Source organism: Hyla sarda, chromosome 4, assembly GCF_029499605.1.
Source record: "Hyla sarda isolate aHylSar1 chromosome 4, aHylSar1.hap1, whole genome shotgun sequence".
Lineage (NCBI taxonomy): Eukaryota > Metazoa > Chordata > Amphibia > Anura > Hylidae > Hyla > Hyla sarda.
Window position 1 is genome coordinate 297115733 of NC_079192.1, and position 18338 is coordinate 297134070.

At 43.4% G+C, this 18338-nt stretch overlaps 1 protein-coding gene across 1 annotated transcript in view; it reads right to left on the bottom strand.

Annotated features, from left to right (window-relative positions):
- The window catches only part of SLC17A8 (solute carrier family 17 member 8), a 36119-nt gene that overhangs the window by 13119 nt on the left and 4662 nt on the right, over window positions 1-18338 (bottom strand). Inside the window, exons 4-7 of the mRNA XM_056569403.1 lie at window positions 14647-14761; window positions 14471-14558; window positions 5598-5684; window positions 3280-3419 (exon numbers count right to left, since the gene is read on the bottom strand). Coding sequence (XP_056425378.1) covers window positions 3280-3419; window positions 5598-5684; window positions 14471-14558; window positions 14647-14761 — 430 coding nt within the window. The remainder of the gene's footprint in view (window positions 1-3279; window positions 3420-5597; window positions 5685-14470; window positions 14559-14646; window positions 14762-18338) is intronic.

The following is an 18338-nucleotide window of genomic DNA, read 5'->3' on the forward strand; positions in this document are numbered from 1 at the left end:
ACAGGTATAATGAAATGTTTGGACAGTTTCTAGTATGCACACCACTTCTTTTTTCTTAATATCTCTGTTTGCAGTCATTATACAAATCAGTCTTGGTCATGTATTGACTGCACGGGTGCACAGTTTATTACAAGACAGAGCTCTGATAACTGTACCGTACTTGTATGTCCATCATATCACCATGACACATTTGTGTCCCATAAATCCTATTAGAAACTGTCCATTATAGCAGCTTGTGTAACCCTAACTACCTCTTTAATCTAAGAGATTACCTATTACTAACATGAAGAGTATCTCAAAGTATCACATAATTGGAACACTAATATTGTCAATAATAAAATGGATATCTTAATAAAAATAAGCTAGATTGTTAGGATTAGTTTAGCAAGCTCATTCGGAAAAATAAAACATAGGATTTTGAAATACTAAAAATGAAGATTCAAATCCTTGCATTGGCACATAATGCATATATATATATATATATATATATATATATATATATATATATATACCAAGGAAGAGATTATTGATATGAAATTAGTTTCTTTGAGAACTCTCTCCACAACTAAATTGAACAGTGGTGTCTCCAGCTTGGGGTCCCTCAGATTGTGTTCTGACCCATTTTGGGGGCCGTTTGTTGCAAAAAAAAGCTGAACGGACCCAGAACTGGACAGAGCACAAAACAGATGCCTGTCATGAATGTGTAATTGTGGCATCTATCACCCATACATTAACTTGCGATTTGTTTAACGCATAGGCTGTGAACGTGTACAAGTCTAGCCTGCTAAATGGATTCCATTATAGTATATGGGTGACAGCTGCCACTATTAAACATATGTTAAACTAATTTATCACCATAGACCAGTGTTTCCCAAGAGGTGTGACTTCAGCTGTTGCAAAACTACAACTTCCAGCATGCCCGATAACCTTTAACCTATTAAGGACGCCGGGCGTATGCATACGTCCTGCATCCCGAGTCCTTAAGGACATGGGGCCTATGCATACACCCGTGGGAATTCCGGTCCCCGCCGCTAGCCGGTTGGGGACCCGGACCGGGATGCCTGCTGAAATCATTCAGCAGGCATCCTGGCACATCGCCGAGGGGGGTCCTGAGACCCCCCCATGTCGGTGATCGCAGAAAATCGCATGTCAATTCAGACATGCGATTTTCTGCTATTCCGGGCTGATCGGGTCTCTGGTGAGCCTGAGGGATAGGAGCGAGGTCGCAGTGCTGCGATCTCCTCCTATCCCCTGCCATTGGTCATAACGGATTCTGACCAATGGCAGGGCAGGACAGTGGGTTGCCATGGCTATCGAGGGGAACGTGGGGAGAAGATGGAGGCCGGTACCTGGAGGAGAAGATGCCTGGGGACCCCGGATCGTCGCTGGAGACTGCAGAGATCCTGGCTCAGGTAGGGAAACGACAGTGGGGGGGGGGGGGGATGAAAGTGAAAGTAAAGTGATCTTTACTGTGGCAACAACTAGGAATGCCAAGCTGCAACTCCCAGCATGCCCAGACAGCCAAAGGCTGTCTGGGCATGCTGGGAGTTGTAGTTTTGCAACATCTGGAGGGTCACAGTTTGGAGATCACTGTTACAGTGGTGCCCAAACGGTAGCCCTCCAGATGTTGCCAAACTACAACTCTCAGCATGCCTAGACTTCCCAGGCATGCTGGGAGTTGTAGTTCTGTAACATCTGTCCCTTCAGATTTAGCAATTTTCATGAAATGAAAATTGCTGCTCTACTTTGAAGCCCTCTTATTTTTTCAAAAAGCAAAATATGTCCATTTTATGATGCCAACATAAAGTGGACATATTTTATTTGTGAATAAAAATAAAATGTATTTGGAATATCCATTTCCTTACAAGTAGAGAGCTTCAAAGTTAGAAAAATGCAAGATTTTCAAAATTTTCATGAAATTTGGGGATTTTTCACCAAAAAAGGATGCAAGTAACGCCAAAAATTTTCCACCAAAATAATATAGAATATGTCACGAAAAAACTCTCAGAATCAGAATATTCGGTAAAAGCGTTTTCGAGTTATTAATTCGTAAAGCGACAGTGGTCAGAATTGCGAAAAAGGGCTCAGTCCTTAAGGTGAAAAAGGGCTGCATCCTTAAAGGGTTAAAGGGTAACTCTCATTAAAAATAATTTTTGATATTGCACTCCTTATGGTAAATAGAAAATATTTCTAATATACTTTGGTTAAAAAAAATTAAGTTTTCTATGTTTCGTTTGTGCTTAAAAAAGCTCAAGAGCACATTTTCCCCCATCTCATACACAGATTTAGGACCGAGGTCCAAACACAGAAAGTGCAGCCTGGAGTGCTGAGGGGTGTGTGTCCAGCCTCATCCAATCATAGCTCCTCTCACACTTAACTGCCATATGCTGTTGGTTGGACACCCCCCCCCCCCCCCCTCAGCACTCCAGGCTGCACTTCCTATGTTCGGGCTTCGGTCCGAAATCTGTGTAAAAGATGGAGGAAAATGTGCTCTTGAGCTTTTTTAAGCACAAATAAAACATAGAAAACTTCATTTTTTTAACCAAAGTATATTAGAAATATTTTTCATTTGCTATTTGCAATAGCAAAAAATAGTTTTAATGAGAGTGCCCATTTAACTGTCTGAGTATGCTGGGAGTTGCAGTTTTGCAACAGCTAAAGGCTCTTTGTTAAACACTGCCATAGACTATAATGGATTATGGGGAGGGGGCATTTCCCTACCCAGGGGGCTCTGGGAAATAGCAGCACAGAATGACAGTGAACTGTTTCTGGTCTCATTTGATCTGCAGATTGTTTGCAGCCCATGTAGCATTTTTCATCTCGTCTTCTCTGCTTGCTTTCTTCTTATCTTCATTCCTTTTTACTTTTCTCCTAGATCAGTGGACTGGCCTTTACTCCTCCCACGGGCCGTTTCACCAATTCCCTGCCCTCTAGTTTTGGCCATGCCCCTTGCCATTTCATCTAGTTTCTGCCCAGGCCAAGGTCACTCCTTATAGGCTGACAGCACCATGTGACCCCAAGAGGAGGGAGGGATCAGCTGACTGTCATCCTGTGCTGATACTTGGTAGGGACGAGTTTTTCTGCCCTGAAGCTACAGGATTGTTCACTTATTAATAATATAAAATGCTCCTATATCTTCACATGATAGTGGCTCTCAGACTGACTGGCCCACTAACATTTCATTGGGTGGCATATAAGGGGCACAGCATGATGTGGGGGGCATGGCCCCTTCTAGCCCGCCCTGGTGACACAATTGAAACTGAACAATATTATACTTACACCAGTTGTAACAAAAGTACTGCCTTCTCCTATGCTGGTCTCGATGTATGATCTTTCTTCAGCAGTAATAGAAGGATGTGCAGCTGGGCTCTCTGTGGCATGAAGCAACCAGAATATGTACCAAATCATTCCAAATATTCCTGCATAATGAAGGTGTATCTATTAGTATGCTTACTACTAATTAGTATGGTTACTACAGAAAAGTTTACTTATTGTTGTAGCTCAGAATACACTAAAACTTACTAAAAATGCTTGAACAGTATCTATAAAATAGTAAAGGGGTACTCAGGTACTAGACATCATATGCCCAATTCTCAGGACAGGGGATAAGATGTCTGGTCTCAGGGGGTCCAATGGCTGGGACCCCCGTGATCTTCGGCCTGGCACCCCGACATTCTAAACATTTGTGGGCTGAGCATCCTTATCTAGGAAACAGAGAACCCAGTATGAAGGGGAGAAAGTCAGCCAATAACCCTTACCATGTAAGTAAATGATAGGTCGGCACTGCAATATTCTCACAGTGCTCGTGGATAGGTAACAGTAGTAGATAGTAATAAATCCCGGCACTCTTGAAATTATTTTAAATGCTCTTTACTTCGCTTCTTACTGCATATACATCATTGAATGTAGCAGCACGCGTTCCGGCAAAGATGCCTTTCTCAACTTCAGTGCTGCTACATTCAATGCTGTATATGAAGTAAGAAGCGAAGTAAAGAGCATTTAAAATCATTTCAAGAGTGCCAGGATTTATTACTATCCAATAACCCTTACCATGCTCATGCTGGGAAAGTAAAAAAAACAACAACTTTTGACTGGAGTGTCAACGAGGTCTATATAGAAAAAAAATTGAATTCCATGTATTGAAATTGTGCTTTTATATAACTATTTGTTGAAATATTTCAATCGGTTTGACATTGTGAGGGTGGGCTCCTCTGAGAAATGTACTGCTACAATGAACTAAAAACAGTCACATGACGAAGATGGCCCTAGGCTGTATGGTGTCCCGTGCAAAATTGCCCTTTGGTACCCCATTATGTAATGTTGGCATATGGTACTTTTATGTGTTGTCTATGTTCCCCCAGGATATATATTATTTGTTTATTTTCCCACAGTAGATTAGACTGATACTGCTGTCCATGTGATTTAGCGCTTTTTACTTTTTATTCTATGTTTAATAGGATGTGAGATGAACTAAAGAACTGAAATTCTGCCACAGGAATTTTTTTTATTTATTTTTTCTCTGTGCAGGATCAATACCTGTTCAATAGTTTGGACATTTTCCAACGCAGTGATACCAAATTAAATACATACCACAGCATGAGACTCCCACGATAATACAGACCCTAGTAACAGACCCCAGTATATTACAGGCCTCCAGCATCTGAACTCCACTATAAGGCTGCATTCACACCATGTTTTTGCAATACAGTTGCTGGTACAGGTTTTTGAAGGAAAAACGTATTCCTCAAAACCGGACTACTCTGTATCAAAATGTGTGTACAAATTTTAATCCATTTACGGTTTAAAAATGATGTCCGGTTGCATCCGTTTTTTTTAGAAAAAAACTTATACATTTTTAAGTTTTCACTCCATTATGAATAAAGGTTCACTTGTTTGATTGAAATTCCAAGAAAAAAACTGTGCAAAGTCAAAAACCGTATGGTGAAAACCGGATGGAATCGTACGCACATACAGTTCTGTACGGTTCCCATTGACTCCCATGTTTTTAAAAAAACATATACAGTTTCAATACGGTTTTTCACCCGGACCAAAAACCATAGTAGGCTAAGGTTTTGGGTACGGGAAAAAACCTGACAAAACTGTACAGGATGCAAAACGGAAACAACCTGATGCATCTTTTGGCATACGGTTTTCAATGGTGAGTCAATGCATATGGTTTTCGATACGGTTTCATACGGTTTTCAAATTGAAAACTTATACAGGAACTGTATTGTAAAAACGTGATGTGAACCCAGCCTAATACAGACCACAGATAGACAGATCAACACTCACTCTTCATTCTTCTGGCCCTTCCCCTGTAGATCAGGAGGATGTGTCCAAGAAAGGAAGATCCCATAAGAGGAGACTTTGTGCAGACTTTATATTCTGAGGGGGGGGCCCTGTCACGAGTGCAGGATGGGACATGGGGAGGCTATATCAGACGTCAGCAGCCTATAGGAAGATCACTGCTCACTGCCGATGTCCCACTGAAGTCATTGTGTCCCTGAACCATTACGTGTATGAATGGCAGAGTACATGGTACTTAGTGATTTTTTTTTTTCTATTTAGGATATGCAAACATGTTGAAAAAACCTTACCATAAATGTAAAAGACAGAAGACCAACCAATGTATTGTACGAGTATCCCTGCTAATGGCATTGCAATTACTGCCCCAGCATAGGACCCTGCAATGTAAAAATACAGATGAAACCATAACTGATTATAGCTGTGTAAGAGAAGTCCTCAGAAGCTAAGAAATTCCTCATAACACTTTATGGTCTTAAGTTGTTTAGCATTGGACATGTAATTGGACACAATTTTAGTAATATATGTGTACATTGGTCTCATGATGGTAGCTGACAGATATCTTCAGCACTGGTTTCCTAGACTTAAAGGGGTTCTCCGCTGCTCAGCGTTTGGAATATACTGTTCTTAACGCTGGAGCCAGTGCCGGGAGCTTGTGATGTCATAGCCCTGGCCCCTCATGATGTCTGTCACACCCCCTCCCATAGACTTGCATTGAGGGGGTGGGGCGGGATGTCAAGAGGGGGCGGGGTTTGTTCCAAACACAGTTTGTTCCAAATGCTGAGCATCAGGGCCAGGGCATCATCTGTATGGAAAATACTCAATGAATCCTTAGTGGCCCAGACAAAATTGTGTCTGATTTTTGTCTCAGATATACAACCAATCACAGCTTAGCTTTTATTTTTTTCAAATTGCTTTGGCAAAATGAAAGATGAGCTGTGATTGGTTGCTGTTGCTGATTGGAGCTGTGCTTGCAAAGTGACTTATCACCAGGCAATCATTTGTTCTACAGTGGGAATCAAAAGTTTGGGCACCCCAGGTAAAAATTTGTATTAATGAGCATAAAGAAGCTAAGGAAAAATGGAAAAATCTCCAAAAGGCATCAAATTACAGATTAGACATTCTTATATGTCAACAAAAGTGAGATTTTATTTCCATCATTTACACTTTCAAAATAACAGAAAACAAAAAAATGTCATCTGCAATAGTTTAGGCACCCTGCAGAGTTAATATCTAGTACTGCCCCCTTTGGCATGTATCACAGTTTGTAAACGCTTTTCGTAGCCAGCCAAGAGTCTTTCAATTCTTGTTTGAGGTATCTTTGCCCATTCTTCCTTACAAAAGTCTTCCAGTTCTTAGAGATTTCTGGGCTGTCTGTCACACACTGCTCTTTTAAGGTCTATCCATAGATTTTCAATTATGTTGAGGTCAGGAGATTGTGAAGGCCATGGCAAAACCTTCAGTTTACGCATCTTGAAGTAATCCCCGTGGATTTCGAGGTGTGTTTAGGATCATTGTCCATTTGTAGAAGCCATCCTCTCTTTAACTTTAGCTTTTTCACAGATGGCATCAAGTTAGCATCCAAAATTTGCTGAAATTTTATTGAATCAATTTTTCCTTCTACTCGTGAGATGTTCCCTGTGCAACTGGCTGCAATACAACCCCAAAGCATGACTGATCCACCCCCATGCTTAACAGTTGGACAGAGGTTCTTTTCATTAAATTCTGTAAAAAAAAAGTTCAATTTTAACCTCATCGGTCCACAGAACTTGTTTCCAAAATGCATCAGGCTTGTCTATATGTTCATTTGCAAAGTTCAAACGCTGACTTTTCTGGTGAAGACGTAGAAGAGGATTTCTTCTGATGACTCTTCCATGAAGACCATATTTGTACAAGTATCTCTTTATAGTGGAATAGTGTACCACAACTCCAGTGTCTGCCAAATCTTTCTGGAGGGATTGTGCAGTCAAACGTGGGCTTTGAATAGTTTTTCTCACAATCCTGCAAGCTATTCTGTCTGATATTTTTCATGGTCTTCCAGATCTTGCTTTAACCTCCACTGTTCCTGATGACTGTCATTTCTTAATTACATTACAAACAGAGGATATTGACATCTGAAAACGTTTTTCTATCTTCTTATAGCCTTCTCCAGCTTTGTGAGCGTCAACTATTTTCAGTTTCAGATTTCTAGACAACTGCTTAGAAGAACCCATGGTGCTGATTGTTGAGGCAAGGTCAGCTGAGTCTGGGTATTTAAAACCTTTGAGATTGACATCCCCTGGTCTTCCCAGATGATGATTGAGAACAATCCATGACACTGGCAGGTCTCAGCTTTGCAAAGGGGGCAGTGCACGCTATAAATTCTACAGGGTGCCCAAACTTTTGCAGACGCCATTTTTTTGTTTTTTGTTTACATTTTGAAAATGTAAATGATGGAAATAAAATATAACTTTTGTTGACATATTAAAAGAATGTCTAATCTGTAATTTGATGCCTTTTGGAGATTTGTCCATCTTTCCTTGGCTTCTTTACGCACATTAATACAAATTTTTACCTGGGGTGCCCAAACTTTTGATCCCCACTCTATGTTTGTTTGCCCATTAGCCTACTTTTATCTTATGTCTGTGGGCATCTTTAGGTCTACGGCTATGTTAAGCTCAGCATTAGGAGCTCCGTACATTGATTTCAAGCTGAACTTTGTCTGTGGCGCACATGGTGAAATATCCCCACACACAATATTTGTTTTGAGTGACTTCAGGGAAGCTAAATGTATGAAATTGTAAGACTGTCACCACATGGTGCCGCTAAAATGACAGGACTTTAGCAGAGAGAAAAAATCCAGCATGTCAGTTTTTTTTCTCTGCTAAAATCCTGCAAAATAATGGACATCTAATGGACCCAAGTGACCCCAATAAAGTCAAAAGGATCTGTCAGGATGCATTGGTGTCCAGCCCTGTTATCAGCATCTGTAATGGAGCCTTCAAATGGAGCCCCATAATGCTAATTTGAACGAGGCCTAACACTATTGTGAACGAGACTTAAAGGGGTATTCCAGGCAAAACCTTTTTTTATATATATCAACTGGCTCCGGAAAGTTAAACAGATTTGTAAATTACTTCTATTAAAAAATCTTAATCCTTCCAATAGTTATTAGCTTCTGAAGTTTTTTGTCTAACTGCTCAATGATGATGTCACTGTCACGATGCCGGCTGGCAGGAGGTGGATCCTCTGTGCCAGAGAGGGATTGGCGTGGACCGTGCTAGTGGACCGGTTCTAAGTCATTACTGGTTTTCACCAGAGCCCGCCGCAAAGCGGGATGGTCTTGCTGCGGCGGTAGTGACCAGGTCGTATCCACTAGCAACGGCTCAACCTCTCTGACTGCTGAAGATAGGCGCGGTACAAGGGAGTAGACAGAAGCAAGGTCGGACGTAGCAGAAGGTCGGGGCAGGCAGCAAGGATCGTAGTCAGGGGCAACGGCAGGAGGTCTGGAACACAGGCTAGGAACACACAAGGAAACGCTTTCACTGGCACAATGGCAACAAGATCCGGCGAGGGAGTGCAGGGGAAGTGAGGTATACATAGGGAGTGCACAGGTGAACACACTAATTAGAACCACTTGCGCCAATCAGCGGCGCAGTGGCCCTTTAAATCGCAGAGACCCGGCGCGCGCGCGCCCTAGGGAGCGGGGCCGCGCGCGCCGGGACAGGACCGACGGAGAGCGAGTCAGGTACGGGAGCCGGGGTGCGCATCGCGAGCGGGCGCCACCCGCATCGCGAATCGCATCCCGGCTGGAGGCGGTATCAGTGGATCTGACCGGAGCGCTGCAGTAGCGAGAGTGTAGCGAGCGCTCCGGGGAGGAGCGGGGACCCGGAGCGCTCGGCGTAACAGTACCCCCCCCCCTTGGGTCTCCCCCTCTTCTTAGAGCCTGAGAACCTGAGGAGCAGACTTTTGTCTAGGATATTGTCCTCAGGTTCCCAGGATCTCTCTTCAGGACCACAACCCTCCCAATCGACCAAAAAAAAAAGTTTTCCCTCTGACCTTCTTGGAGGCCAGTATCTCCTTTACGGAGAAGATGTCCGAGGAGCCGGAAACAGGAGTGGGAGAAACAAGTTTGGGAGAGAAACGGTTGATGATGAGTGGTTTAAGAAGAGAAACGTGAAAGGCATTAGGAATACGAAGAGAAGGAGGAAGAAGAAGTTTGTAAGAGACAGGATTAATCTGGCACAACATTTTGAAAGGACCAAGATAGCGTGGTCCCAATTTGTAGCTAGGGACACGGAAGCGGACATATTTAGCGGAGAGCCATACCTTGTCTCCAGGAGAAAAAATGGGGGGAGCTCTTCTTTTCTTATCAGCAAACTTCTTCATGCGTGATGAAGCCTGTAAGAGAGAATTTTGGGTCTCTTTCCATATGGTGGAAAGATCACGAGATATTTCATCCACAGCGGGCAAACCAGAGGGCAAGGGAGTAGGGAGGGGGGGAAGAGGGTGACGGCCGTACACCACGAAAAATGGGGATTTGGAGGAAGATTCAGAGACTCTGAAGTTATACGAGAATTCGGCCCATGGTAGAAGATCTGCCCAGTCATCCTGGCGGGAGGAAACAAAATGCCGTAAATAATCACCCAGGACCTGGTTAATTCTTTCTACTTGCCCATTGGATTGAGGGTGATAGGCAGAAGAAAAGTTTAATTTAATCTTGAGTTGTTTACAGAGAGCCCTCCAGAATTTTGACACGAATTGGACGCCTCTGTCCGAGACGATCTGCGTGGGCAACCCGTGAAGACGAAAAATGTGTACAAAAAATTGTTTTGCCAACTGAGGCGCTGAAGGGAGACCAGGAAGAGGGATGAAATGTGCCATCTTGGAGAATCGATCAACGACCACCCAAACAACAGTGTTGCCACGGGATGGGGGTAAGTCTGTAATAAAGTCCATACCAATCAGAGACCAAGGCTGTTCGGGGACAGGCAGAGGATGAAGAAGACCAGCGGGCTTCTGGCGAGGAGTCTTATCCCGGGCACAGACAGTGCAGGCTCGCACAAAATCCACAACATCCGTCTCCAGAGTCGGCCACCAATAGAAACGAGAGATGAGTTGCACGGATTTCTTGATGCCCGCATGACCTGCGAGATGGGAGGAGTGACCCCATTTGAGGATTCCGAGGCGTTGGCGTGGAGAGACGAAGGTCTTCCCTGGAGGAGTTTGCCTGATGGAGGCTGGAGAAGTGGAGATCAGGCAGTCAGGAGGAATGATGTGTTGCGGAGAGAGCTCTACTTCCGAGGCATCCGAGGAACGAGAGAGAGCATCGGCCCTAATGTTCTTATTGGCAGGCCGAAAGTGAATTTCAAAATTAAATCGGGCAAAGAACAGAGACCACCTGGCCTGGCGAGGATTCAGCCGTTGGGCAGACTGGAGATAGGAGAGGTTCTTGTGATCGGTGTAAATAATAACTGGAAATCTTGATCCCTCCAGCAGATGCCTCCATTCCTCAAGTGCTAATTTAATGGCTAGTAGCTCTCGATCCCCGATGGAGTAGTTCCTCTCCGCCGGAGAGAAGGTCCTAGAAAAAAAACCACAAGTAACAGCATGCCCGGAAGAATTTTTTTGTAGAAGGACCGCTCCAGCTCCTACTGAGGAGGCATCAACCTCCAATAGGAAGGGTTTAGATGGGTCAGGTCTGGAGAGCACGGGAGCCGAAGAAAAGGCAGACTTGAGCTGTTTAAAGGCGTCTTCCGCTTGAGGAGGCCATGACTTAGGATTGGCATTCTTTTTGGTTAAAGCCACGATAGGAGCCACAATGGTAAAAAAATGTGAAATAAATTGTCTGTAATAATTGGCGAACCCCAAAAAACGTTGGATAGCACGGAGTCCGGAGGGGCGTGGCCAATCTAAGACGGCAGAGAGTTTGTCTGGATCCATTTGTAGTCCCTGGCCAGAGACCAAGTATCCTAGGAAAGGAAGAGATTGACATTCAAACAGACATTTCTCCATTTTGGCATAAAGTTGATTGTCACGAAGTCTCTGAAGAACCATGCGGACATGCTGGCGGTGTTCTTCTAGGTTGGCAGAAAAAATCAGGATATCGTCCAGATACACAACAACACAGGAATATAAGAGATCACGAAAAATTTCATTAACAAAGTCTTGGAAGACGGCAGGGGCGTTGCACAGGCCAAAGGGCATGACCAGATACTCAAAGTGTCCATCTCTAGTGTTAAATGCCGTTTTCCATTCATCCCCCTCTCTGATGCGGATGAGATTATAAGCACCTCTTAAGTCCAGTTTGGTAAAGATGTGGGCACCTTGGAGGCGATCAAAGAGTTCAGAGATGAGAGGTAGGGGGTAGCGGTTCTTTACCGTGATTTTATTAAGACCGCGGTAGTCAATGCAAGGACGTAGGGAGCCATCTTTTTTGGACACAAAGAAAAATCCGGCTCCGGCAGGAGAGGAGGATTTGCGGATAAAGCCCTTTTTTAAATTTTCCTGGATGTACTCAGACATAGCAAGAGTCTCTGGGGCAGAGAGAGGATAAATTCTGCCCCGGGGTGGAGTAGTGCCCGGGAGGAGGTCAATAGGACAGTCATAAGGCCTGTGAGGAGGTAGAGTCTCAGCTTGTTTTTTGCAAAAAACATCCGCAAAGTCCATATAGGCCTTAGGGAGACCGGTTACAGGGGGAACCACAGGGTCACGGCAAGGAGAACTGGGCAGTCCTTGAAACAAGAGGAACCCCAACTCTTGATCTCCCCAGTGGACCAATCCAGGGTTGGGGAATGGTGTTGTAGCCAGGGTAGTCCGAGGAGAATTTCGGAAGTGCAATTGGGGAGGACCAAAAACTCAATTTTCTCGTGATGAGGTCCGATGCACATTAGGAGGGGCTCCGTGCGGAAACGTATGGTACAGTCCAATCTTTCATTGTTAACACAATTGATGTAGAGGGGTCTGGCGAGACTGGTCACCGGGATGTTGAACCTGTTGATGAGAGAGGCCAAAATAAAATTTCCTGCAGATCCGGAATCCAAGAAGGCCATAGTAGAGAAGGAGAAGGTAGAGGCAGATATCCGCACAGGCACAGTAAGACGTGGAGAAGCAGAGTTGACATCAAGGACTGTCTCACCTTTGTGCGGAGACAGCGTACGTCTTTCCAGGCGGGGAGGACGGATAGGACAATCCTTCAGGAAGTGTTCGGTACCGGCACAGTACAGGCAGAGATTCTCCATGCGGCGTCGTGTCCTCTCTTGAGGTGTCAGGCGAGACCGGTCGACCTGCATAGCCTCCACGGCGGGAGGCACAGGAACGGATTGCAGGGGACCAGAGGAGAGAGGAGCCGGGGAGAAAAAACGCCTCGTGCGAACAAAGTCCATATCCTGGCGGAGCTCCTGACGCCTTTCGGAAAAACGCATGTCAATGCGAGTGGCTAGATGAATGAGTTCATGTAGGTTAGCAGGGATTTCTCGTGCGGCCAGAACATCTTTAATGTTGCTGGATAGGCCTTTTTTAAAGGTCGCGCAGAGGGCCTCATTATTCCAGGATAGTTCAGAAGCAAGAGTACGGAATTGTACGGCGTACTCGCCAACGGAAGAATTACCCTGGACCAGGTTCAACAGGGCAGTCTCAGCAGAAGAGGCTTGGGCAGGTTCCTCAAAGACACTTCGAATTTCCGAGAAGAAGGAGTGTACAGAGGCAGTGACGGGGTCATTGCGGTCCCAGAGCGGTGTGGCCCATGACAGAGCTTTTCCAGACAGAAGGCTGACTACGAAAGCCACCTTAGACCTTTCAGTAGGAAACTGGTCCGACATCATCTCCAAGTGCAGGGAACATTGAGAAAGAATGCCACGGCAAAATTTAGAGTCCCCATCAAATTTATCCGGCAAGGATAGTCGTAGGCCTGAAGCGGCCACTCGCTGCGGAGGAGGTGCAGGAGCTGGCGGAGGAGATGATTGCTGAAGCTGTGGTAGTAGCTGCTGTAGCATCACGGTCAGTTGAGACAGCTGGTGGCCTTGTTGCGCTATCTGTTGTGACTGCTGGGCGACCACCGTGGTGAGGTCGGCGACAACTGGCAGAGGGACTTCAGCGGGATCCATGGCCGGATCTACTGTCACGATGCCGGCTGGCAGGAGGTGGATCCTCTGTGCCAGAGAGGGATTGGCGTGGACCGTTCTAGTGGACCGGTTCTAAGTCACTACTGGTTTTCACCAGAGCCCGCCGCAAAGCGGGATGGTCTTGCTGCGGCGGTAGTGACCAGGTCGTATCCACTAGCAACGGCTCAACCTCTCTAACTGCTGAAGATAGGCGCGGTACAAGGGAGTAGACAGAAGCAAGGTCGGACGTAGCAGAAGGTCGGGGCAGGCAGCAAGGATCGTAGTCAGGGGCAACGGCAGGAGGTCTGGAACACAGGCTAGGAACACACAAGGAAACGCTTTCACTGGCACAATGGCAACAAGATCCGGCGAGGGAGTGCAGGGGAAGTGAGGTATACATAGGGAGTGCACAGGTGAACACACTAATTAGAACCACTTGCGCCAATCAGCGGCGCAGTGGCCCTTTAAATCGCAGAGACCCGGCGCGCGCGCGCCCTAGGGAGCGGGGCCGCGCGCGCCGGGACAGGACCGACGGAGAGCGAGTCAGGTACGGGAGCCGGGGTGCGCATCGCGAGCGGGCGCCACCCGCATCGCGAATCGCATCCCGGCTGGAGGCGGTATCGCAGCGCACCGGGTCAGTGGATCTGACCGGAGCGCTGCAGTAGCGAGAGTGTAGCGAGCGCTCCGGGGAGGAGCGGGGACCCGGAGCGCTCGGCGTAACAGTCACATCCCGGGAGCTGTGCATGATGGGAGAATATCCCCATAGGAACTGCACAGCTCCCGGATGTGAGTCATCAGAAAGCAGTTAGACAGAAAACAACAACTCAACTTCAGAAGCTAATAACTATTGGAAGGATTAAGATTTTTTAATAGAAGTAATTTACAAATCTGTTTAACTTTCCGGAGTCAGTTGATATATAAAAAAAAGTTTTGGCCTGGAATACCCCTTTAATGTGTGTAAAGGAACACATGAGAAAATGCCCTATATTTTGTACCCTAATGAGAGGTTTATTTGTTATGGGGAGATAGGGGGATTACTAAAGACTGTCTCAACTAACAAATGATTGTAAGGAAAGGCTTATTACCACAAAACGAAGTGGTTGCTAGTCTGCTTCTCTCCAAGGGAGGTGCCCATTTACTCCACAGCCCATGGCATGCTGGATATGTAACACCCTAAAATAAATATATATATTTAAAAAAAATTGTTGGGTGCCAAGGAACAAAATGAACCATAAAGTTAGATATTAAAATTACCACCTACCTCAACAAGGCCTTGTACAACACGGACAGATATGACACATCCATAATGTACATTTGCTGCTGATGGTATCAACATATTTAGGACAGAGGTTAAAAAAATAGCAGCACCAAATACCCTACAAGATAAACAGATATATTTTAAAAAGATTAAAAACTTTGTAACATTAAAATGTTGAGAACAAATTGATTACATTTATAAACAGTTTGCTTTTTAAATCTTTCATGACCATAAAACAACTAATCCATTCTGTCTTAAAGGAAATTGTGATTAGAGGGCAGTGAAGTATTAGAGTTCCTACTGAATTAAATGCTCGGATTCTATTAGGTCACATCTGAGAGACAAGCAAGAAACCCCCAGCGCTATGTATCAATGGAGAAAAGGGGCATGAAATCATTCAAAATATTAACACGTTTAAAGTTCAAAACCAAAACCAACATGCCGGCCATTGAAATGAATAGCCATGTAATGCAGGTCATGTCCTACAGAATCATAAACTAACACTGCTTCTTAGCATCTTTCCACTCTGGGCAACAGTGGGAGGTCCAGAGCAGTGGGACCTCCTTTTTGGAATTCATATGTCCTAACAAGGTTTACAGAAAGGGGTTGTCTTCATAAGTAACTCATTAAATAAAGGCATTCATTGCAAGCAGTTGCCAGTGTCGGCAGATAAGAACCATTTGGCCCGTCTAGTCTGCCCAATATTCTAAATACTATGAATAGTCCCTGGCACTTTCTTATATGAAGGATAGCCTTATGCCTATCTCTATCTTATATGAAGGATAACCTTATGCCTATCTCTATCTTATATGAAGGATAGCCTTATACCTATCTCTATCTTATATGAAAGATATCCTTATACCTATCTATATCTTATATGAAGGATACCCTTATACCTATCTCTATCTTATATGAAGGATAGCATTATGCCTATCTCTATCTTATATGAAGGATAGCCTTATACCTATATCTATCTTACATGAAGGATATCCTTATACCTATCCCTATCTTATATGAAGGATATCCTTATACCTATCCCTATCTTATATGAAGGATAGCCTTATACCTATCCCTATCTTATATGAAGGATAGCCTTATACCTATCTATATCTTATATGAAGGATAGCCTTATACCTATCTCTATCTTATATGAAGGATAGCCTTATACCCATCTCTATCTTATATGAAGGATAGCCTTATACCTATATCTATCTTACATGAAGGATATCTTTATACCTATCCCTATCTTATATGAAGGATAGCCTTATACCTATCCCTATCTTATATGAAGGATAGCCTTATACCTATCTATATCTTATATGAAGGATAGCCTTATACCTATCTCTATCTTATATGAAGGATAGCCTTATACCCATCTCTATCTTATATGAAGGATAGCCTTATACCTATATCTATCTTACATGAAGGATATCCTTATACATATCTATATCTTATATGAAGGATAGCCTTATGCCTATCTCTATCTTATATGAAGGATAGCTTTATACCTATATCTATCTTACATGAAGGATATCCTTATACCTATCCCTATCTTATATGAAGGATATCCTTATACCTATCCCTATCTTATATGAAGGATAGCCTTATACCTATCCCTATCGTATATGAAGGATAGCCTTATACCTATCTATATCTTATATGAAGGATATCCTTATACCTATCCCTATCTTATATGAAGGATAGCCTTATACCTATCTCTATCTTATATGAAGGATAGCCTTATACCTATCCCTATCTCTATCTTATATGAAGGATATCCTTATACCTATCCCTATCTTATATGAAGGATAGCCTTATACCTATCTCTATCTTATATGAAGGATAGCCTTATACCTATCCCTATCTCTATCTTATATGAAGGATATCCTTATACCTATCTCTATCTTATATGAAGGATAGCCTTATACCTATCTATATCTTATATGAAGGATAGCCTTATACCTATCTCTATCTTATATGAAGGATAGCCTTATACCTATATATATCTTATATGAAGGATAGCCTTATACCTGTCCCATGCATGCTTAAATTTCTTCACTGTATTTGCAGCAACCACTTCTGCAGGAAGGCTATTCCATGCATCCACTACTCTCTCAGTAAAGTAATACTTCCTGATATTACTGCATAAACCTTCACCCCTCTAATATAAAACTATTGTCCTCTTGTGGTAGTCTTTCTTCTTTAAAATGTACTCTTCTCCTTTACCGTGTTGGTTCCCTTTATGTATTTACAAGATTCTATCATATCCCCTCTGTCGTGTCTTTCCTCCTGTCTTTTAATAGAGGGATTCCAAACAATTTAGTTATAAAACCTCCTAGGAGAGCTCCAGACTAAGTATTGTAGATACTATGAACTATCTTATCCTATTCTTCTTAATTTTTAGGATTAAATGTATCTGATGGGACAGGAAATCAAAGGGTTTATCCAATAGCAGCTCTATCTCACAGCATCCTTGCAGTTAGTAGACACTGTATTTTCGGAACACCATGATACATGAAGCACGGTCATCATGTCACTGATAGCTAAACAATGCACTACATTGGTAACCTAAGCCAGGTTGAAACTAGATCATGGATCTAAGTGAAGCTTAGATACCCATAAGGTTCTAGCTGTCAATTACTGTACATGGTAAAAGTGTTATTAATTTATTTGAATTTACTTTATTATAAAATACATGTTGAATTAGAAAACTAAAGGAGTACAATATTTTCTAGCTCTTAAAAAAAAATAAAACCTAACTAAGACATTTTCTACCAGGTGGCTCCCGTTTTGAGTGGTGTACTTTACATCAGTCTAAATAAAGGAGTTAGGAATAAAGGAGTTCGGAATTTCCAGCCGGACAAAAAGTTCAGTCAGCGCCCATAGCACCCATTCTTTTGGCGGCAGAATGTCCCCGGTGGAACGGCTGCGGCTGAAATTCTGTAGTGTGCACTGTGCAGCGGAATCCAATTGCTGCACTGGAATTCCGGTTGGAAATTCTGTAGTGTGAACCCAGCCTTAGTAATTTTTGCTAAACTTTTGGGACTGTCTAACAGAAAATGTAATCAACATATGCTAAGAACAAGTGTTTATTTGCTCAAAATTGGCACTTTTTAGTTTCTCTTTTTTATAAATTTGACAAAAACAAGTTGAAGGCCATGCCAACTTATCTCATTTGCCACGTGATAAAATTCTCAAATTTGTTGTTTGTCTCAGCAATGACTGTGTGATATTTCAAAAGGTCATTTGTATCACAGTAATGCTATAAATCCCCTTGAATCCCCCAGGAGTGCATTTTGTTCAGATCTAATATAGTGACAGTACAGAGTAATCATAGGAACTTAACCTATAAATGATTATTCTGTATTTTGCACTGCTGAATTCTCTTTCCCACTTGTCAGAATAGGAAAAATGGAATCAAGAGGCGAAGACTGCAAATGTTCTATTTAGTAAACTAAAATACTTTTCATGGGACAACCACTTCGGACCTATAAATGAATTTGTGGTTGTTTTAGTAAATTCCCTTCCAATTGCTAAATACATGAGGATCACATGGAGTCCCGGCTGTATGGACTCCCAGAGATCAGCTGTAGCCCAGCAGTACATGGAAATTAAGGAATAAATTACACAGGGATCAATTAGGCAATAGGGTCACCTGTCCCATGTAAGGCTGCTTCCTACTGTATTTTAGATTG